The following is a 23,984-nucleotide window of genomic DNA, read 5'->3' on the forward strand; positions in this document are numbered from 1 at the left end:
TTAACGGTACGAATTGTAAGTGAAAATGATTTCTCGTCTCGCAACCAGCCATTATTTAATTTCGTTAATTTACTTGGCAACGGTTACAGGGGCAGCAATAAATTCAGAAGTTACGATGTTCGAAACGAACCGAGATGCTTGGAACGGAGGATAGATCCATATAATACGGCTGACAGATGATCATTAATCTTTTTTGGAACAATCAGCGATGCTTAAATTATCTCTGTTCGCGGTGGAAACAATCGCATCTCGAACAACTTTTGCAACGAGGTATAACTGTCGATCGTAAACCTTCGTTTGGTCATAAAGATAGAGCGCCGCGAAAGAAGGGAAAGTGGAAGAAATAGATATAGGGAGGGAGAAAATGAGAGAAAATTTACGATGTTATCGAATAACCGTCGATAAATAATGCAGCGATGCAGCTGTTACCATTTGGATCTTCTTCGAGTTCGTAAAGCAAGCGTGCATCGCGAGATCCGCGACGGATAGGGATCGTACGCAACCATCGTTGTTTCTTAACAATTTAACGTAGAGTTGTAGAAAGGTCGTAGAAGTGCTAGAAATATTAATTAAAGGGAAAGTGAGCATTCTTGATCAAGCTTATACATCAATCGACTATAGAAGACTTTTATTCCAATCCTACATTTATTTATTTGTGTGACAACGTAGTGATAACCATTACTGATCTACGAGCCATTATTCGTTTCAGTTATGAAAATGATCGAAACAAGAAAACATATAAGCTTGGTTAAAACAGATTAATTTGTCTAGTTCGACTATAAATATTAATTAGTTTTACCTTCGCTAACTGAAAAGGGATTAAATTTATAATTTCTACGTAAACTAAATATATTTCGTACTTATTTCTCGTGACTTTTACACCTTTTTACCTGTCAAGTGATAACGATGATATCGGCATATAAAATAACGTTTTATTACGAAGTACGTTTCACGTCGAACAACAAAAATCGCGATACAAAGTTGCCTCGTACTCGGCGGTAAACCTCGAAGTCGTTAACTAATTGTAAGAACAAGCCGATAGGAATACGAAACGTGAAATTATGAATAAAACATACGTTCGAATTAACTTTTACGATTGTTGCCTGGAAAGAAAAAAAAGTAGACGTTTACGTTTCCTTGGCGGAACGCGTAAAATTTTTTGCGCCACTTCGGCGAACGTTTGCGCGATCGTTATAAAATTTACTGCGGAATTTGAATAGCTTTTTAGACATAATCGGTCACATTTGAAACGCGAGAAGAAATTAATGTCGCTCGACTGTTGGAAGAAATCTTTGAAAAGGCAATCGCATACCAGGGACAGAACTAATCGACAGCTACGAGTTAATCGGGGATCGTTTAGATTTTTGTGCTGTGATTGTGCAATAAGTTTCTTTCTTTCTGAGGTTCGCTACGCACCCCATTTTACGTCGTTCCTCCTTTCGCAGTCGATATTTCATCGACCGATCGTTAGGGGTGCGTCTAGGCCACGTTCGATGACAGGAAGAACCTCTGCTTTACTAATATCGCGCCGCAGTCGCAGACGATTAACGATGCCATCGTTCGAGGATGTCTCGAGCAATCAGGGGTGCAGGGTGGCCTACAGCTCGCGTAGGGGAAGCGCGATTCGAAGGGCGCGAAGAAGATCGGAGAAATCCTGCGAGGAGAATCCTTCTCGGGACAAGACTCTATAATGAGTGGAGAATTGCTCTCGTCACGTTCAAAGGACTGTCACGGCGTCGATAATAAATAATATGGGAGTACGTCTCCGTCTAACGCGGATTCGTTCGCTGACAAGCGCAAGTGGAAGGACAACGCGTTGCGTAAAGTGTTCGACGAGTTACGTCGAGTGGTAAATGCCCTGGCGCGATAATGATTATGTAATTTATACAGGATAATTGCACGTTAATGCGACGCGTAGACACTAGATTCGTACGTGCGTGACGAATCGTTATTTACAGGAGACCTAGAAGGGGACCGTGACATTAAAACGTACCGAGGTTTCACGCGATTACCGAACGATCGAAAACACGCGCGATTCAAAAAATACCGAAGGCACAAGGGGTCCTTCAGTTGACGCTTTTCCGTTGTGTCTAGTCAAATATCGAATGAAGAAGAGAATAAACGATTTCATTCGTTAGTTTTTAATTTTTTGTAAACATTTCAAATCCCACACATCCGTATGTTTCCTCATAGCTGTACGATTCTCCAGCTACCACGATCTATAAGTAAAGAGGGAAAAATCTTGATCGCTGTGAGCCCTCGAGCAAAACCGTAATAGTAAAGGAGCAAAGAATCTTTACGCGGCGAGCAACATGTAAACGCTAACAGGTTCTGAAGTACGATCTTTCCGCGGAACACCATCGAGAATTCGATAGTGCTCGTTCACAATCGCGCCCTATTCATCCATCATTCGAGGACCAACGTAACGGTAATATGTCCATATATCGCCCACCTTTGTTCGGTCCTCGAGGCAGGCCGGTTCGTCCGGTAATCTTTCGCTTCGCTCGGCAATTAATACACTTTACCGCTACGACATTTTAATATATCTGCCCCACGGATCTACGCTCCCGACGCTTTTTCGTGCTGCTTCCTCGTAACGCGACGACACGGTACGTCGATTCCGGACACCGTTTTATTTATACCCGTTGTAATACCCGCGAACGTCGGGATACACGCCAGCTGGGAACTTGATTTAGAAGCGTAACCCTGCTTCAGGAATTCTTGCGGTAATTTGTGACCGCCTAGCAGTTCGGGGATCGGTTTCACCTGGGAAACGATAGTCTTAGTCCGTTCGTTTCGAATTCATTGGCTTCGCAACGGAATTTAATAAGCGCTTTCGTTTCCATCCTGCTTTTCTCGAAATCACCTTCATGATTGCATTTTTTTTCTTTCTTTGAGCTCGATATAGCCAGGTTTGTACGTTTTCAATTTTTCTTGCGTTAATTCCCTCGTGCTGAATTCATCCGTTTTCCTATATCTAGATTTTCCCTGTTCCTACGCTCTCGTGTTTGTGTATCTTTTATTTTTCTTGTTTTTCTTATTTTTCTATCCTTCTCTATTCAACTATTAATGTCGATTTGTTTGTAACGCGCATGCTTTCAACATTTTTCAAAGGATCTTAGTCCGCGATCGACTTACCCAGAACTCGAGTTGCTCAATGGTCGACGGATGACACGCGTAGCTACGGATTATGCTAATTTTCTCGTTTCTCTGTCGCTGCTTCCTCCGCCCCTACCCCTTTCCTTTTCGCGCGACGATTTCTTTTTTTTCTTCTTCTTCTTCCTTCAATGATCGCGGCAAAAATGATTAATGAGGCAGTTACGTTTCGAAATTCATGCGATCTGGAACGAGCCTTAGCGTAAGGCACTCGCCTAAAGGGTATCGGTGTATTTAAACGGGGCTGAATAAAGAGATGGGCCAGGAGACAATGATTTATTTAAACGAACCGGCTTGATACGACGTTTGAATAATTCGATTGCGCAACTCGCGATGCAGGCTACGGTTATAAAAATTATAGAACAGTTCTCCATGTCCTACTGTGATATATAAAGATCTTGTTAGCGTGTGGGGGGGGGGGGGGGTAGCCGTGACGATTCTGAACCACAATTTTCTTTGCAAAAATGTCGAACGGTGCTTCTGTTTTCGTTAATAATTCAAACCTATTTTGACATTTTTTCAAAGAGGAATTGTTCAGAATCGTCTCAGCTACCCCCATTACCGGTTCTTACACTAATTCTGGACTACCCTGTATATCCTACATTCCATCGAGCTAACTAACTGTACCGTTATGATTCTGATTTTTATTTTAGAGCGAAGTCCAAAAACGGCGGACGTCTGCTTAGGGAAAAATTGGAAAAAATTGGGTTAAATTTGCCAGCCGGTAGAAGGAAGGCCGCCAACGTCACGCTTTTAACATCGCTAGTGGAAGGTGAGTTCCAATCCACTCTCTATACAATCAATCTTGACTCTATAAAAATCCATGTTTCCAATGAAATATGTTCAGTTGATCGGACATTAGTTTTTAAATTAGATTCAGACAAAATTCAATAATCGCCACCACTCGAGGAAGAAATATACCAATAACGCATGTGTAACTGGAGCAATGGGCATTCAAGAGCGTTATTAATTTAGGAGAATGACAAACAATTGCATCAAAACTCGATAAAAACTCTTAACAAAAGTCTATTCTATAGCCAATCATGAATATAGGTTTTGCGTCTTCTGAACGCGAATTGTTTTATAACGTACGAGAAATATACGGTTAAAAAAAGCAGGAATTGATAGTTTAATTATATAGATCTGAACTTCGTTCGTTTCTTTCTTTAAATCGTTCGAAGCCGATCTTTATTATTTCCATTTTCCAGATGACAGTTAAAAGGTAATAAAGATAAGAATTGCAACGCACAAGCTTGAATATTTTCTTCCTTTAATTTAAAGACCTATTTGTTGTATCGGTAGCAGAAAAAGATTTGCATTTATTTAAATAATCTCACGGTCTATCCAGCAACGATTTTATGGTAATCACGTCGTTACGTGCCCGTGATACGTAAAATGATTATTTCTTTTTAATGAACATTAATTTGTTTGTTCGTAAATGTAATGATTCGTTGGAAGATTGAGTTCGTGTCGTTCAAGCACGATTATTGTACTAAAAAGTAAAGTAAAATCGAAACGATTACGATGACGAGTGAGAAACGCTCGTACGTAATTATCGATATTTATTTATCCAATGAAAGGTCACGTCTCGTAAAGTGATTGAAAATTGACATTTGAAAGAATAATTCTTGCAAAGAATTTTTTGTTTACATTGATTGAAATAAAACTGCTAGATTAATTTATATTTTTCCGATAAATTGCGTGGCGTAATATTTGATATATTATTATATCTCGTAAATGCATAAAATCCGCAGTCTAAATATTAATAATAATAATAAAAGACTCGAATGCACGTGCACCACGCGCGAAGTAAACGTCTTAAGCAACTAATGCTTGGACGTAAAATGAAACGTCGCTCTGTATATCCCTCAAAGTGACCTTACTCTTTGTTTACCGCTCGTACAATCAGCTGCGAAGTAATGCATACCGCGTTACAATCTTCGCGCACGGAAAATACGCGCGTTACGACTTACTTCCACGCCGGACGCGACTTTGAAATCACTGTGATGGAATCATTTCACGCAAACGACTCGGCGTTAAGTGCATTTTAACGGTAGCACAGGGGATCCTCGCGGAGACGTCGGTTAATCAGGAATGATTCCGGCAGGATATCCACTGGTAACCGCGCTCTTAATAATATACTCGTGCAACGTTCGTCCACCTTGGCACTACGCGCAAGGTTCGTCCTGCTCCCTTCCAGGACGAACCCCTAATGACTCCGCTGGAGGATCGTCCGAGTGTTGGTGCAGACGTTGATTATAATTTATGGTCGGTGGAGTTGTATAAAACGCAGCCCCGTCTTTTCTTTCCACGTCACTGACACATCCGCGAAGAACGACCGCGGCGCGTGTGCGGTCAAAGCGCATTTTAACAGTCATTTTATCGCGGTGACGGCGATACAGTTCTTGCGGAGCTAAGGGGATGATAAATAAGGGCCATGACAGTATGGCGGTTCTGAATGAAGACGCGTGCATGAAGTTAGGCGAATAAATTTTAGATACGAGAAGTCGAGTTTCAACTTTGCCTCAACAAGAAAAAAGAGTCAAAGTCGATGGTCGTGGCTTGAGAAGCCGATTTAAAGAGGCATGTAGTCAGTCGTTGTGCATTAGCATAACTAGCTGCAGCGTTACTGTCTACAATGATTCAATAACGTATGCGCTAAATGATTATTCTAATGCTACGGAAAAAGGATACATTTAATCTCCCGTAGAAAAATTACATCGAGTGCTTAATAATTTGCGTGCAAACGTTCGACGGGATGGAGCATAATTTAGAATTTCAGACACCCAATCAGAAACTGGAGTCAACAGGTTGAACGCTGCGATAATAAATTTCTAATCTATTTTAATATACTGTCGCAATCTAATCTAACACACCGGCAAATACCTTTCAATAACACAGAGACCATAAAACGTATTCTATTAAATTACCAGAAAGTATTCTCGGGTTATCCCGTTTAGCGTTCGAATTAACTGTCTCGCAACAGACAGGTTTTCGAACTCGTTCCATCGGACATTTAGAATCCCTATTACTCGATGGCATTTCGAAGACGGAAGTTAATCTCGAAGATACTCTAACCGAACAACTGTTGCGTTCCATTTCAATTTGTTGTTTCTTCTAACGGCCAGGCGTGTACACAACCAACGAGAAAGAGCAAACATAACGGATGGGACCATCCTATCTCTCATTATCGACGCATAGTGGAATAACTGGAATACATTGAAGCGGTATCGTCGAATAAAATCTATCATTGCCTTGCGCAGCGTATAACCCTACGTATGGATCATTACATGGTTCTTAATTGGAAATATTCGGCTTTTACGATCCATTGATCGCTGTCCAGATGTGGTTTAAACGTCGACTTAGTTCTCGTCGGGTTTAATTATTGATTTTAATAACTCGCGCTGACTTGTACATCGTTGTATATTATTCTCCGTGTTAATCATGTTATAATATTACGTCCGTTATTCGATGTAGTTCTATTTTTTTTTTTTTTTTAAGTCTTGAATCTGTGAATAACTTGAGATCAAGTGTAACTTTTATTAATTATATATAGAGCACTGAATTTGTTGAAAAATTTTTGACGAAAACGGTCGAATTGAATGAAAGTTGCATTTCAAACAAAATTGCTTTTGGTATCGTTTGTAGTTTGTAATAGTTTGAAAAATCGCAAAGTTTTTAACAAAATTCAAATTCATGGAGCCATCGAGATAGTCACTCGTTACAGACTCCTCCGAGAAGTTGAAAACCAAATTCGAGGAATTGTATGCATTTACTATAATAAACACTGCAGTCATGCAAACGCATACAGGGACTACGACTTACTGAAAGTTTGAATAATTACAGACTCCCCCGAAAGATAGAAAGATAAATTCGTGGAAGGATGTAACATTTCGATACATCCACGTTCGTCGAGTAAACGGTTGTGATAGCCTTTGAAAGAGTTGGCGCGGTGCAGCGAAAGTGTGGGAACCGCCTCTGGAACGGAGGACGTAAACGCACCAGGTGTGTTGGTATACTCGGGTCGCGCACGATTAACGTACGTGCGTGATTCATGCGTAAATTCGTGTCTGGTTGCCGCACGGTGACGCAACGTCGGTTAAATCCACGACAAAAGCTCGTTTCGTCTCCGGCTCCACCTGTCGCTTCGTTATCTTCTCGGTTCGAAACGACGGCATCTGTTTATCATTTTCTCTACACGGGTTGTTCGAGAAAAAGGGGATCCGAACTTCGTGGACGTGTAGCATGTCGTCACAGACTGTGCCGTGACAAAGGAATAGTCAGTTCAGGTAACTAATTATATTTTGGGGGAACCTCGTGCAGGTGGCAATTTTTAATACGCCTGCTATGTCGAAACTGGTGATAATCAATTATGACTATAGAATTGATTAAGATTTATTGTGGAATAAAACGAATTGTGAGTTAACAGACGAAAGTTATTTATGAATCAACCGAGCCTGCTATGTGGAAACAGGTGATAATCAATTATGACTATAGAATTGATTAAGATTTATTGTGGAATAAAATATTTTCAAATGAACTGCGAATTAACAAACGGAAGTTATTTTGACATTCTGAAATTCGTTTGAGAAGGGAGAGACCTTTCGCGTCTATGATATTTTTTATTCAAATGCTTTGTATCCGTTTGCTATTCTAGCGGAATTCTAAACGTTTTTCAGTGCGGACCACTGGATGCAATAAACAAATATGTGAGCTACGCGCTCCTTAAAAAAAGAACTGGAACTTGATCATCGATGTTTTCATAATGTATTCATGGGACAAATATTATACGCGAGCATGACTCGCGTATCGATACGCCTTACATATCGACTACATAGTATCCGAGCATCAGTCGTAATCGAGAGGGCTTCGACAGGGGAGAAACCGCAAGTACACTCGTGGCTATCCGAACATCGCTGTCTCGAGGTACGCGGAAGAGAGTGCCCCCAAAATTCTCGAGGCTTCGATTATCGAGAGGCTACAGTCGAGTGTAGTTTGTGGTCAGAGATCGATCATCTCACGTTGCCTATGAGTTACACCAACGGCCGACCAATGGAACGATATCGTTTACCGTTCTTCGATAACATGGCAACAGAAATCCATCCACGCGGAAACAAAGAACAACAGGTGTTGGAATGAAATCTATTTAACGTTTAAAGAAGCTATGTTAAGATAAATTAAGATAAAGATGAAAATAAATTTTTAACAAAAGGAGAGTTAAAGTAAAAGTGCGATTACTGTGATATGTGATTAACGTTCAAACAAACGATCCAAATGTTTTCTACCGTACAACAAAGCTAGTTTCTTTCATAATCGATCCGTGAGGCTTTACAATGAACGCGTCGATTTTTCGATCGAACGTCGAGCGATCGTCGACGACCGTAGTAAAGTCATCAAGTAAAAAGGGGTGATCGTTAATTCGCGAGTCACGTTGCTGATTCGTTCTCATATCGTTCCGTGCGCCAATCTGAGCTCGCATCTGCAATCACCTACCGACCAATCTGCGGTCCTCATCTGCATCAGGCAACGTACGCTCTACTGGTTGCATTGAGTTGTCTCAATCCACGTCTGTATCATAGATTATCGTCTGGATTGGTAATCCCCCTGAAACAACGCTTTCATAGTCGATCGAAACCTCAGACGTCCATGTAAATCCTTCTTTCTACTGTCGAATCAATTTTCTTGCGCGAAACGAGTGCAGTTGGTTCTCCGTAGCTCTCGTTATGGTAGAATTTATGTTGCACACTATACGTACAGAGTATTGTACGTAGTGCAACCATAATCCAGCCCTTTCGCGCCCCTGTCTCCACTTATCGAACATCCGAGAGTACAAGTACGATACTCGGGTCGATCGGCGTAATCGAAACGTTGAAAATGCATTCTTAGCCGAATGCAGGCAAGAGGAGGCCCGAAATCCACAATTATCGAACGCATTACATACTTTTCCCGGCACGAGGAGGCGGAAACGGTAGAACGAGTCCACGAAATTGGATAATTCGTTAGGAGCAGGTGGCTGTGGGGCCTGTGTTCTCGATTTCGTAGGCGAAAACCCGGCAGGCCTGCGGGTGGTTTTGCTCGGTTGTCGATAATAGCGCCCGCCGGGTCTGCTTCCATCTTGCACGAGACCCTGCTTGTAGGTACCTAATTACTTGCCATCATCGACGATGAGAACGCGCGCGCGAGAGAGAGATTGAGAAAAGACACCACGAGAGAGTGAGCAACGATAGACCCAGGGGAAGGGAATTGTACCGAAAGGGGAGAAACGGACCACGTGCTGAAGAGAAAGCACGTATGTTGTTTCATTATCGTAAATTAGTTCGTTCCTCTGGTTGAGGAACAGTCTTGAAACTGGCACGCGCGAAATGGGCTCAGAGAGATGTTTATATTCGTTGAATCAGTTTTTAAAAAATATCAGCTTATCGGAGATGATGAGACGAAACTTTTTTCATATTTACAGTTTATTCGTGAGACGCTTAGTTTTGAAAATAAAAATTGAAAAGTTTCGTTTTATCGTTCCCTATAAGATGATATTTTTTTTAAAAATCACACCTCTTAGAATTTCCAGCAAAAATCTTCGGGCAGTCGAAGGGTTAACGAAAAGTCCGGTCACCCATATATGGACGACGCGGAGGTCAACGTTGTCAATAATTAATTTATAATGAAACTCTTTGGACCTCGACGTGGAAGGTTTTATCCAGTTCCGTTAACTCGTAGACCGTTTGCCCAAAAAAAAAAGAGTAATGCATAAATTTCCATACGGGTTACGTAATTCCATTCCTACACCGTTGTATTTTATTTCTTTTTCAGGAGAAGCCATTCACCTTGCCAGAGACTTCGGCTACGTTTGCGAAACCGAATTCCCTGCGAAACAAGTTGCCGAATACCTCAGTCGGCAGCATTGTGAACCGCAAGATTCCTACAGGAGAAAAGAACTTCTTCATGCCACCAAGTAAGAATTTATCTCCGCGCCGCGAACAATGGTGAAAGAAATTTATCGCGATGATCGGGATTGCATCGATTGATACGCATTAATGCTCAAACTCCCCAGCATTAACGAAACCGTTCCTTCTGAATTTATCGAACCGTGAATATATCGTCTCCGAGTCGAGAGAATGTTAGTTTAAGAGCGGTTTCAAAGGTTCAACAGAAATAGTGAAAATTAAAGGCAAATGAAAGAATGCGAAACGATTACAGAAATTCTGATAGTAGCTTTAGATGTTCAGATGATTCGAGAACTCTGATTTAAACGAAATTTAATTTAATTAGAATTAATGTTGCGATTCTCGTTTCAGACAAATCACCAAAGAGCTGATGGATCTTCTGAATCAAGACAGATCACCACTTTGCAACACACGGCCACAACACATTCTCGATCCAAGCATACAGAGACATCTAACACATTTCTCTCTTATATCACACGGATTCGGAAGTCCTGCGATCGTAGCCGCTCTTACGGCAATACAGGTACTGTATTACCTTTCAATTAATTATACAAGTGCCACGGTTTTCTATCACTTTTTGGCCATGGTACCCCCAGAGGTCTAACTCCCTTGCTCTATGTATACTACGTATACTATCTCTATGGTTCTACCCTGTGACAGTGATCATGGTACTGAGTCCAACAATTTCAATTGCAGAAGTTCCTAAGCGAGTCCCTGAATCACCTCGAGAAGATGTACCCAGGCAACGGTAGCGGCGTGACAAGTAGTCAACAGTCGAGCCTCGACACGAACAAGAGCAAGGACGGCACGTTGATGAACGACATGAAGAAGTGACGCCCAGAGGACCCGCCTACCTCGAACGTGGTCACTTCGATCCGGCACTCCTGGCCGTACAACTGAGCTGTTCGTGGTCGTAACGGGCGCGCGAACAGCTTCCGGTGGACCACAGAAACGACACGTATGTCCGCGAAACCACGAGCGTTTGTATAATAATTGAGAAGCGCACTCATTCGACAGGAAGTTAAGAGGGTGTGCAACGGAAGCGTCGCGGATGTCCGTGTTCGCCGAGGTTGGCTGGTCGACGAGCGTTTTTTTTAGGTAAATCAATGAAACGAAGCCGCGCGAAGATGTGCAATCGCCCAAGTGATGGATCGATCGTGGAGATAGCGATCGTGGGTCCACGAGGATCCACGACGAAGATCCGTCTTGGCCCGGTGGGATGACACGGGACGACTTGATTTCCCCTTTGTTTAGAGAAGCAACTCGGGGCGCACCATCGAGGACGCTTCGATGTCCCTGATCGCGTACTCATCGACGAACGTGCGTACTCGCGTAACGAAATAGGAATAACTTTTGTTCTTTCACTGCCTGTTCGTTCGAAACGCAGCCGTGCTGATTCCGAAGGAACGTATCGATCGATTCGACGGGATCGTCGCGACGGACTCGCGAGACAGGTCTGGGGACTGTGTTAGTATTGGTGAACGCTGGTGGGAGTTTGAATGTTCTTCGAAGCTTGGGTATTTGGATATCGTATGCACTGATCGAGAATCTATTGGGTCGTTTCATATGTTCATACATAGAAATATTAACATTTTGAAAATGATGATCGAATGCCTGCACAGTATTTGTTTAAAAAGATCACTGCATACCAAGGTTTTCTTTACGAACGTGAACCAAAAAAATTCTACATGAAAGAAAACACAAGCGAAATGCACCCTCGTCTTCGATACAATGTATATGATTCACTTCTTCTCGAAATAAATTCAGCGATAATGCTTCCCAGTAATTTTCGACTAAAATTATTCGAGTTTCCCCAAGCCTGGCTCGCGTTTCGTCGCCACTGTTCGAAGCTTCGAAGCTTCGTCGAGTCTTCCCTCCCCTAAGTTCGCGTGCATGCTCACGAAATCCGTATTCGATCAGAGGATATATCCGTGCGTGTACGATTGTTTGTGATAGGAATAGTGATAGTCGAAACGTTTGTGCAATTGTTACGGTTAATGCTTGGAATTATAGCCCTGTGTTCCGAACCTTGCAGTACAGTAACAGAATCACAGTCGAAACGGGAACATTCGTGTCGGTTCGTTCGAGGATGAACAGAAGAATCTCGCATACTCGAACGCGACGAGCGTTTTACATTTATGCACAATAGGAGCTAGGAGTTCATTGCTAGTTCGGCGCTACGAGTGTATCATAAAAACAAAATTGTATATCGCGGAGAGCTGAACTGGTTAGAAGTTTTTCAGTCGTTCGTATCCTTGCAGCTCGCGAATCGATCGATAATTGGAGAATACATACGTAAACGTATAAACACACACGCACGCGTACGCGCAGAGTACGACGAAGAAGAAACAATTTACAACAGGCTTATTTCACCGTATAATTTTTGGGTCGACTATTTACATTGCTCAAGCATCGTTATTCTTTGCTCATTACCGAGCGTCCGACATACGCGCAGTATCGATTATGATGCCGTTACGTAAGCATTAATATTGTCAGCATAACGTTATGTATCGCTCTCTGTGCCGCGCTACAACTTATAATTTAGCGACTACGAATGTGAACCACTCGTTAAACGTTTAACGGGCTATTTTTCTTGGCTGATCGAGTCCATTACGTTGGAACAACCCGACTCCCATTTACATGGAAACATTCAGTATGCAACGGCCGTTGAATATTCATGGCGTCGCTGTCTTTGAAGTTACACATTTCCTTGTAAACACATTTGTGAACACACGTTTAGCGTGAACGTTTTCATCCAGTTTCTTAATAATTCGTCTTTCTCGTTTGTTCGTCATTCGATTCCGCGATTACCGTTGCCATTGCACAGTGTTTTTGGGGTGTACACGAACCACCTACTGCGGTTTATCTCTCGAGTGCAAATGATTAATTTATTATAGAAACGTTATCTATCGCGAGGTTTCGTTAAAATCAACCTATGGACACGAATAGCCGAATCATCGACGTTGCAGTTGTCTATTCGTTGCAGTTTCCCGACGATCGATTACTCAAGCTCGGCATTACGCTGATTTTCCAATGATTTTGTACAGTCGACTAGAATTAATGATACGAAATACAGCTTTCTATACACGTATTAAGAGACACTTTATTCCACGCAAACTTTTGATGTTCACGATTCATCTACATAATAAGGCATTGCATTATTTCGTCGAGTGTGTATTTAAAAGCGTGCAGGTTGTCAAACTTGTCGTTCGAAGAGACGAGGTTTCGTTTTGGGAATTCTGATGCATGGGGTATTTTAGAATTTTGGAAAGATACAAGAGCTTTACGAGAATTGGAGAAAGAATTTAATGAATAAAAATTGATGGAACAGAAAGCGTTTATTATTCTCGATACGATACGATACATATAATAGTAAACAGAGCTTAACAAATAATAATGGGGATATCTTGGAACATGGTTTACGTTTAATAACTTTTGAGTTCGTCTTATGAATTCTGAAACATCCCTTAAAAAAAAAAAATACAAAATTGTCTCTTTTTAAAATGTGTACTAATGCGCTTGAAAACATTGTTTTGAAAAAGTTGAGCTTTGTTTCGAATCTTCTTTTGTTTTCGAATGTTATCAAACTGGCTCAATAACACACCAATTTGCAAACAATTCAATGCTTTATTATGTGTTTTATGTACTTCGTATTCTCGTCAACTAATAACGTATCTTTCATAGATTTATAGCTGCCAAATATGTCCTGCGATAAATTCAGCGCGATACGTCGACGCAAAGGACAGATCGGATAAACAACAATTGCGTTTTCAAAAGACCCGTAGACAGTGTCGAACACAGACTATCGTTTGGTAACCGACGTCAGCGATAGGCAAATTCATATCTAGATAAAGAAATTTGAATTTCGAAATTCATTTTTAAAAATTGATACGAATTGAGAAATTTATAGAGAATGGAGTATGGATCGGTTTAGCTTTCGAGGGGCCCAACAGTCGAGCGATTAATCGCAGCGAGACTATATTTTCCTTCTTATTGAAAGCTTCTTCGCGATTTTCGTTTTCGTAACGAAGAACGGGACAAGGTTTAAGCGCGTTTACTGATCGTCGGTGTCGACCAGAGGTGGGCAAAGTGGTTATTTAGATAGAAATTTCAAAGATGAACAACTTTTAATCCATGATTTGTTCAATGGAAATTTAATTATAAGTGCAATTTCAATCTGGATCTTGAATTTGCTTCTCTAACCAAAAAAAAAAAAAAAAAAAGAAACCAAAACCAAGTAAAAATGAAGTTCCCATAATCAATAACAATTCGATTCACAAACTGAAATTTCGCGCTAGATATTGGTAGAATCATACACGAACAACGTTTCAACGGTGTTTATGTTCAAATGAAACCACAGAAATAGTTTCTTTTTTTTATATATAAAAATGTAAATTCTCTCCCATCTCTGGTGTCGACGAGTCTCGAGGAAGCCCAAGGAACATATCCGAGGATCACTCATCGTGCCAATGCGAAAGTTGCCATTTGAGATGTGCCAATTAAACAAATATCGAGTTAGAAACGTAAGAAGCGAGCGACCGAGAGCCGTGTATCGACGAAACGCGATCGAGCGAGCACCGGAAGTTGCGTTAGAGTTTTAAGGTACGAGAGAACGTGGACGAGAATCGAAGCCGGAAGAAAGAGAAAAGAAAAGAAATGAAAAAAAGGGAAAAGAAACGTCTCCGACCGAAACGCGTATATCGAATGCTCGGTCCACCCCGTTCTGAACGGGTAGGACACTGGAAAAAAGGGAAAAGAGCGGAGCGAAAGCATGAGAAATTGCGTTGAAGTACAATACCAGGTGAACCTGAGACATATCTAACTTTGTAATTAAATCTTAGGCGTATATGTAAATGTAAGATTAAGAAACCTGATCGAACGTCTCGCGTTCCCCCGGGGATATTATGTACAGAGTATTTGAATCTTTCTTGTGATATAATCGTACATATTACTAAGATATAAACCGATAACACGGGCAAAACGAAAAAAAAATTTACTATTATCATTCCATGTTTTTTCATAGAGGTGAGGTAATTTAGCGTGGTTGCGACGGGCGACCGGGAATCGCCGCTACGTTCTAATTAGAGATACACGATTTAACGAAGGTTCGAATACGCGGTCGCGTCGACGACGAATTTTACGTTCCCGACGAGATGGAACTGGAATTTTTTGACGACGACGTCGCGAGCGCTTATAATCCATAGATTCCGTCGACGAAACGAGGAGAGGGAAACGACGATAAACGAAAAGGCAGGGAACCCACTTTCGACCGAGTTTCGGACCAACGCCGGGATTAGTTAGGCAAGAAAAAACGAGAAAAAATGTTAGGCAACACACACACACACACACACACACACACACACACACACACACACACACACACACACACACACACACACAAAGAAGAGAACGAGGAAAATCTTGAACCACCCCCCCTATTTTCACTCACGACTACTTAGGCGAACTCGTTAGAACTAAGCTACCCCCCTCCCGCCTCCCACCCCAAACGTAAATTAATACTTATTTATAATCGTTAGGGCGGCCGTAGAAAGACGTTTTTCTACCAGAATTTCTGTGCCAACTGCAAAGAATGTTGTAGACAATTTTTGTTCCACGTTGAACCATCATTCTAATCTTGTAAGATACTCAGATATATCTTTATTAAATATATTTGAATTTCGTAGTATATTATATTCTGATATTGATTATACATTTCATTTTTGTATATTGGTGTGTGATAAATAAATAAGAATATTGTTTCTAAGCAATTTACAAACTTTAAAATGCGCGCACCCTTCGAACGGTATTCGACGCTATTCGAATCATTCGTCGCGTTCGAAAATTTCTAAAATTCATGGAGATTTAATCTCCGTTGATTTTGATCGAATAGTGAAAAATTCAAGTCGATGATGAAACGAGTGTTCGTCAAGGGAATCACTAGTGTGAAAGTTGCAGTATTTGTCAGATTTTCGTATGATTTCAAAGGTATAGTAATTAAACTAGCAGAGTTGAGTTAACAACTTAGAAGAAAAACATAGCTCAAACTATATTCCATCCTCATAATTTATATCAAAATAACTGTTACTAAAATACATTATTCTAATTTGCAATGAGTTTTCTGCAAACGTAAACAATTTGACTTAAAAAAGTATACCGTCAATAAGTTTCATTTATTCTGATGGCTTGGAATATTTTAGCAAACTGCTGAAGTATGTAGAATTAAAATCACTGACATTTCCCAAATCCCATTTACTTCAATATGTTCCCAAACCTTTCCCAAAAATGCCTAATATTCTAATTGTAAGACATAATATTATTTTTGGCGACCCCTATGGGTCGTACCTTGAACTTTGAAGAACACTGATGTACCGATACAAGGTTTCTAATTTTCCCAATTTTACCGACTGTGGTAGTTAGATAGAACATGGTTCCCAGAGTTACCATTTTAAAACATAGATTGCGCTTCAAACCATTCTTCTCGCGGTCGGTATAACATTTACTTTTACGCGGCACTTTCACCATCGCCATTTTTCCAGCCCCTCAGCACTCCATCTGCTGGAGAAAGCTTGTACTTGTACTTCAAACCCTTACGCGGGATATTCAAAACCAGTAAAAGTATCTCGTAACAAAATCTATATAAATGAAATAAAAATGCTAAATTCTTCCTTCGATATTTTTTAGAAAGTAAAGGTTAAACATTCGGTCGATATGTATTTCCGATTTCTTTATTCTTCATTTAATTTCTTCCGTCATAAACGGTGATGCACATGTTAATATTACACTCACAAATAATCACTATAAAATCATAAAATGATATCTACATTCTTAGTTTTATAGAAATAGAATATACAATCATTTGCATTTCATTCGAAAACATGACCGGTTTAAATGACTTACGCATATCTAAGTAATCACAAAGACGGAAAAATCACTTCAACAAGATATTCGAATTATTATTAACTAGGCGGAGTAACGATTTCTGGACGACACAACCGAAAAAAGTCTAATGGATTTTCTAGAAACACTTAACAAACTAGTTTACGTACTACGAACTATTTTAACATTCAATATTAGCTTTTAAAAATTGACGATTCCACACAAATACACCGAATCAAGATTTAAGCGGTTGAATCATTTATGGCGTTGAAGTGATCGCTAAATTCGATGTTGAAATTTTAAAGACATTTAGAACACGCATATTATTAGTTTCCATTATACCGGTCACTGCTTAACAGTTAAATGATATTAGTTCTTCGTCGATTGGTGTAATCGTAATGTGCCAAAATCGGCACACTCCATTGCCTGAAAGAAAGTCTTACTATCTCATAGATTTTTTGCACATAACTAACAAAGAAAGCAGCTTCAGGTATTCACGCATGCAAAAAGCTTCGTCTTCCACTAGTCAAATTTTAGATCTAATTAATCATTTTCTTCCGTATGCAAATTTTGCACTCGTAATTAGAAAGCAAAGTTGCAAAATGAAGCACTTTAAAAGCTTCAATGAATTAAAGCTCTTAAGATTATTTTAGGCGTAGCGAAAGCCATTTACAAAGCGAGAAATTCTGAAATATCAGAAACTGTAAATTTTAATGTAAATGATTGCAATAAATACAGAAGCATCCCTTAATCTTATTTAATATAAAGCCTTTTTCGATTTAACTACGGACAATACTGACTGTGAACTAAATTCTTGCAATGTCAATTAATTTGCAAAACTAAAAGTAAATAACGTACAGTTAAACATTATTACACTGGATGTAAGTTATTAATAATATTTCGATATAGTAATAAGATGAAAAGAACATATCTATGCTAAACCAAGATACTGTTGAAATTGTCAGCTATGATAAAACTAGAAACAACAGAATGTTACGAAGAGAAAAGGCTGTAATTAAATGGTATTTAATGGTAAAAGATAATATTAACAATTAAGTTTCGTCGAAGACCAAACGTAGATTTTTAAATGCACTTTTAAATATGAATATACAAATTATTGTATAGTAATCGAATATACTCACGTGATTTCAAGGCACTTCGAACTCCACTGATCAGAGAAACAGAAGGAGATTAAAATATTTCAATCCACGACAACGCGTTCCCACGCGTTTTTCCTTACGCTTCTATACACCTAAGAAGGATACACGAAAAAGATGTTAGAAGTAAATGTTTTGGAAGCTTGCAATAAAACTTGAATGAGAATTTTAAAAAATGCGTATTGGTACAGACAAATGTACTGTTTATCAATGTTAAATCACGCGTAATGTCAACTTTAATGTAAATTAAATACGCATGAGATCATTGTTTAAAAAATATAATAAACAGTGTTTTTAGTTTTCATCCTCGTCCTATTGATGTAATTAAGATACATGCAAAGATATGACAAAAATTGATCGAAATTTATTATATTTTTCTAACAGTTTATCTTAATATTAATTAACATTTTGTGAATTTGTAAAACTTAAAAACATCAAATGCGTAAGTTTCTTTGTGATTAAGCTGATATTATTAACATATCGATAAACAGATGTTTTATAGATTGCTGAGAATATTAATGTTACTTATTAGGTCTAAATATAATTCTTTATATTTTGTCCAGATTATAATGGTGTTGATTAATCAGGGTTTAAATTTAATTCGTTTCAAACGAAGCTTACAATAGCGCTATTATACTTCTCATTTATTTCAATTTATGAGAATTACATATGTCGGAGAAAACACATAGTTACTTTAGAGACAAGAAAATATTTACGCATAAATTATTTTATGATTTTTGTATACTTATACTCCATGATTATAAGGTTACAGATTTTTATAATGTTGTAACTACCATATCTTTACAACACACTACAGAAATCGTTGCTTCATATATTTTGTACATATAATTATGTACTTGATCGTTAACATGTATTTATGTTTTTTTTTTAGTTTTCGATAAATTGATTTAATTATTTTTGCACGTAAATACTATACACATTATTATCAAACGAATTATACGGCAAAATTATCATAATCATAGATAACTTATTTTAATATTAATTTATATGTTCACTTTCCACTGAATATCATTTACAATATTTACTTTGTTCCATTTTAGACATGTAGTTCCATGCCTTTGTAACACACACGACTGTCCGAGCTATATATCTTTACAAATCAACGTTTAAGCTGCACGATATTAAAAGCGACGACTAAGTTTCCATAAAATATACAGTCAGTGTAATAAGTATTCGTACAGGAACCATTTATTTTAAATTAGTTGCTGTACGAATTCTTCTTACACTGACTGTATATGAAAATTAAGTTCTCCAATATATTTATACATTTTTCGTTGTACCATTTAGTACAGGTATAATTTTAAGATGTACTGGCAATTAGAAGAAACACTTAAGTACACATACAAAATGGAATAGTAAAAGAGGATACGAAATTCAATTTACAGAAAAATGTCACACAGCTACGACATTTTCAATCTAAATCGCGCTATAATACACGCTTATGTAACAATTTTACTTGTCTCATTCCACTGATCCTCTTGGTCCTCTAGCCTTCCATTCTGACATATTTGTCGGACAGGATTTAAAGGAGTGGGTCTATACTCTTTTTATAGAAAGTCAAAGAAAGGAATCAATAAAATTAAACCACGTTCTAGAGATGAATATCACACGATTGCTCGAGACACAAAACCATCGAAGCCGCTAGGACACTTGAATTACAGTTTTCATTGTATTATGATCGTATTTCAATGCATTTACCGACTACGAAAAAATGATCTAAAAAAACCATGTCAGCTTTATTATGTAGATCTGAAGATTCAGAATGAAAATAAACGAATAGACACGGAACACGCAACAGTCTTCAGTTTGAGAAGCACTGCAATAGAGTTTCTTGCTCCATTGAAGATCAACCGAACTTAAAAGTTTCAGCGAGTTTTCTATTTACTCGTTTACTGCCGAAATACGATGAAAAGTTGTAATATTGCCTGCGTGCGTGTCGTTTACCGTGCTAGTTTCTTCCGTGTGGCCAATCGTTTAAAAACGGTCTCGGTCGTTTATAGCTTTTGGCATCACAGGCACCATAGGTCGTCGTGCGTGAGGAAGAGTCAACGGTTTAGGGCTATGAAATAAAATCAGAAACAAAATCTTTCTATCGCAGGCAATGCGAACATTTAAAAAAAAAAAATGTTACGAAAATTATAGGATGATTTTTTGTGGACTTTTACTTGGAAGGTCGTGAGTACGGAGCGTTGCGGTAGCGCGAACTTGAGCCCGATGTCGTTGTCGTCTTGTACGATTTCCAAGCGCGGCTCGATGATTCCTCTGCGAATTTCATGGAGTGAGTCATTTGCATTACTTCAATTCATTCAGAACATCACGGCGATATATTAATCGGGTGTTTCCTAACCATCTACGCGAAGCAAATGTTATGTTTGTTTTTCTTTCTTATTTTTGTCTTTATTTTTAACGTTTAAGAGAATTCTCTCGTAAATCGGCTGAAGAATTGCTCAGTTAGAATTTCAGATTGTTACGTAAAGCCATTAGTGACTATTTAGCATTCAATATTATAGATAGGATTTTTTAAATGTTCAATTCAACGCATGGAAAAAGGTAAGAGCGTGCAGGGTATCTGAATATTTCGAGTATTTCTAGGGAAATCAAGTTCAGATATCTACACACCCTTTGAAGAATATCCTAATGATTTTAAAAAGTTGATATAATATTTTCATTCCATTAATCTCGATGTTCTTATTTAGATATCTATTATTTTATGCGTGAAATATAAAGCGGTTAGGCGTTTATGCAAGTTTATCGAACAGTCAGTCCAATAAATGATTTAATTCTGAAAGATTTAACCGTGAATATAAAACTGTTGTAAACATTCCACAAATTCAAGAGCTAATTATTGCAGCTATTAGCCACCTTATTAATGTTTTTAAAATAATTAGGTACATTCTGATACATTTAAATGTTCCATTTAAAACTTTAAATATTAACGTTATTATACTAATTTTATTAAGTATTTCTAGCTCCACCAATATTTTATGTTATCAGATTCTTCACTAGTTTCAGTTCACTCCAAATCGTTAAATTATTTTTAAGAACAAAAGTTCAATGAATCTATGTATCATGTATTAAGATATTTAACACAGTATAACTGTAAATACAATACAATAGGAATTGCGTAATTCTCTTTTAATTTATTTTGTGTATATCACAAACATGATATGATGATTTATGTTTCCAAACATTAAACTTAATGATATGAATCAATTACGTGTTAAATTTGTTAGTCAAACAAAATGTTATTGCAACAATAATTTTAAAATGTTACCTGGATATTCGGATGTTTCATAGTACTCGTGGGAGGAATGTGGTGCGGCGTCGTCTTCGTACTCGTAAGTTGTATACCTCGGAGAAGGATATACATAAATTCTAGATGATGTATATAAAAGCACAGAATATTTGACGAAACCTATGTTACTCGAAATTCATATGTACCTTCTACGTACACTCTGAGAAAATACGACTTTTACGGATTCGGATACGGTTTCCAACGATTTAATAGAAACGTTTTGATGAAAATGCCAATTATACTTACCCTCCCGAACCTGATGTATAATGTCGGTCCCCATATCGACTACTGCTACTCGACGACCCATGATAATCGTAATCGTGATGTGACCCAACGCGATTACTTGGTGGTGGGGTAGCAGTCTCATACCTATGAACAAAGCAACGTACGCAAATTTTACAATTTTACATCGTACTACTACAGGTACATCCCTCACTAGGTATAACTTACCCATAACTTTGATCCATAGCTACTCTTGCACGATCCAAAATAGAAAATACTTTACTTTTCCCTGATACAGGACGAGCGATCGGCCCTCGGTTCGAAGGTGGTGGCAGTATTGCCGCTAAAATAACAAAATTTAGGAATCGGCATGGTATGCCGCAAAATTACTTTTTTCGATCGCTCACTGTTTTAATCATTAAACAGTAACTAACGAAATGTTAATTGCTCTTCTCAAATTACTGGGCTACTTATAAGACACAAAGAATTTGCACTAGTTTTAATAAATAGTAACATATGCTGTAAAGAGAAAAGGAATCAGCAAATCAGATTAATTGAACGATTGCTAACCTCTCGAGGAACGTGGCATGGTGGGCCTTGCAGCAGGCCTTAATATTCCACCTCCAGCTGGAACACCTCTTACAGAAGGTCTTCTATCGTCGGGATTTACTGGATCATCTGCCATAGTCATCTCCATTTCTCTCATTTGTTCTTGTCGTATATTGTCATTATTATCGGGAATCAGATACTTCCGAACTTCAGCTAACGCAAACGCGATACGAGCATATGCCTCTGCTGGAGGTGCGAGAGCTGTTATTTCGACGTGAAGATCGTCCGAAAGGTGTGCATATTTTGGATCCAGGGACATGCGGCACTCTGCTTCCTATGTTGGAACAAATTATACATTATCAAGAGTTAAGAGAAGGACAATTTTCAAGATATTACGTACAAGTAAAAAAGATAATCATAAAATCCATAAAGGGAAATATTAAATTAAACTATACCTTTTGACGATCTTTCATTGATCCTCTTCCCAATACTGCCATCTTGCACATTGTTTCTTCTTGCAAACGTTTCATGGAATTACCTTTTGGACCCAGTAATTTTCCAACGAAATTAAACTATGAAGAATTTCATAATATAATTATGTCTCTTACTATTAATATAAGCAATGTATCAATTGAAAAATATAATTACCTTAGGATGTTCTCGAACAGGCACCAATACTTTAACCGAAACACGGATTGGTTTTTCACGATAAATGTCCACATATTTTGGATCTCTTATTGGCTTTCCCATAGCCTGAGTTTTTTGAATTTCTATTAAACAAAGTAATATCAATGAAATGCTGAATTAAGAAAAAAAGTCTTCTAAATTATTGAAAACAATTTAGTTTCATTATTTAATGACAAAGAAACAGGAATTTATTTATTTAAAAATATTATTTCTTTCCATTGGGCAAAAATTAAGAAATATGTATTTTATATCATATATATGTATTGTATATCATATTACAATAATATAATAACAATTATTTCATTTATAATGCCCTTGATATTTTATATTTTTAACTAATAATTTAATCGTAAAAAAGTGAGTGTCAAATTTTACCTACAGTGTTCATATACACGTCACTCTAACCTTAAATATCAATTCTTTAAAATCACTTTGCACAAACTATAAGCTGCGTGACATAATAAATTAAAACTCTGTTAATAATAAATTTAAAACATAACAAGAGGAATAAACACAAAAACATTGTGAAAAACGTTAATGTAAATATTAATAACAAGGAAGATGTGTTTAAAAAAAAAAAGGCTAACAATAACAATAACACTTACCTTGATCGATTAATCTGGTTGCATTAGGCCATTTCTGAGAATCCAATTCAACTTTTTCTTGCAAAAGTTCACGGACATATTCCCCGGCTTTGTCAACTTGATGCTCCTTTTCATCACGATCTTTTTCAGATGATGCTCTTACCTTAGAATCAGTATTTTCTTCTCTTTGATATTTGTATTCACCGTTACTTGGTCTTTCAGTCATGATCAACACTGTTTTATTAGATACTTCAAAAAATATCTAATCGGGGAAGTAACAATCTTGTTAATCAGACAATTACGGACACTGGAAAATATCACTCATGCACAACGCGTTTTCTGATTATAGTTACAATGGCCGAAGTTGACTCTTCTACCTTCGGTTAAATTTAAGGCGTACTTACATGTACATTTTGTTTAGTATTCTATGGTTTTTATGATTGATTCATTACAAGATCAATGTTTTATTAACATAAAAAACATACTTAAAATATGA

At 38.1% G+C, this 23,984-nt stretch overlaps 2 protein-coding genes across 10 annotated transcripts in view; one reads left to right on the forward strand and one right to left on the reverse strand.

Moving 5' to 3' along the window:
• The window catches only part of LOC128874056 (transcription factor AP-2-epsilon), a 189,937-nt gene extending 175,663 nt beyond the window's left edge, over positions 1-14,274 (forward strand). For all 7 annotated transcript variants that reach the window (XM_054118319.1, XM_054118318.1, XM_054118316.1 and 4 more), the window contains 4 exons: positions 3,810-3,928; positions 9,964-10,105; positions 10,449-10,620; positions 10,794-14,274. In XM_054118319.1, the coding sequence (XP_053974294.1) occupies positions 3,810-3,928; positions 9,964-10,105; positions 10,449-10,620; positions 10,794-10,931 (571 nt within the window). In that variant the 3' untranslated portion in view covers positions 10,932-14,274. The remainder of the gene's footprint in view (positions 1-3,809; positions 3,929-9,963; positions 10,106-10,448; positions 10,621-10,793) is intronic.
• A 2,532-nt stretch (positions 14,275-16,806) lies between these two features.
• Positions 16,807-23,865, reverse strand: LOC128874057 (KH domain-containing, RNA-binding, signal transduction-associated protein 3-like). Of its 3 annotated transcripts, none has more exons than XR_008456557.1 (9): positions 23,510-23,865; positions 22,866-22,987; positions 22,673-22,789; positions 22,239-22,551; positions 21,897-22,011; positions 21,693-21,815; positions 21,426-21,502; positions 18,116-18,225; positions 16,807-17,399 (listed from the first exon to the last, which is right to left on the reverse strand). XR_008456557.1 is itself a non-coding variant. In XM_054118320.1 (9 exons), the coding sequence occupies exons 1-9, from the start codon at positions 23,712-23,714 to the stop codon at positions 20,126-20,128; spliced, it is 1,254 nt and encodes a 417-aa protein (XP_053974295.1). In that variant the 5' UTR covers positions 23,715-23,865; the 3' UTR covers positions 18,760-20,125. The 3 variants fall into 3 exon arrangements, 2 of the variants coding, with proteins under 2 accessions (XP_053974296.1, XP_053974295.1); XM_054118320.1 differs by lacking the exons at positions 16,807-17,399; positions 18,116-18,225 and adding exons at positions 18,760-20,210; positions 20,317-20,413; XM_054118321.1 differs by having other exon boundaries at positions 16,807-18,225.
• Positions 23,866-23,984: the final 119 nt, after the last annotated feature.

Source organism: Hylaeus volcanicus, chromosome 3 (genome assembly GCF_026283585.1).
Source record: "Hylaeus volcanicus isolate JK05 chromosome 3, UHH_iyHylVolc1.0_haploid, whole genome shotgun sequence".
Classification (NCBI taxonomy): domain Eukaryota; kingdom Metazoa; phylum Arthropoda; class Insecta; order Hymenoptera; family Colletidae; genus Hylaeus; species Hylaeus volcanicus.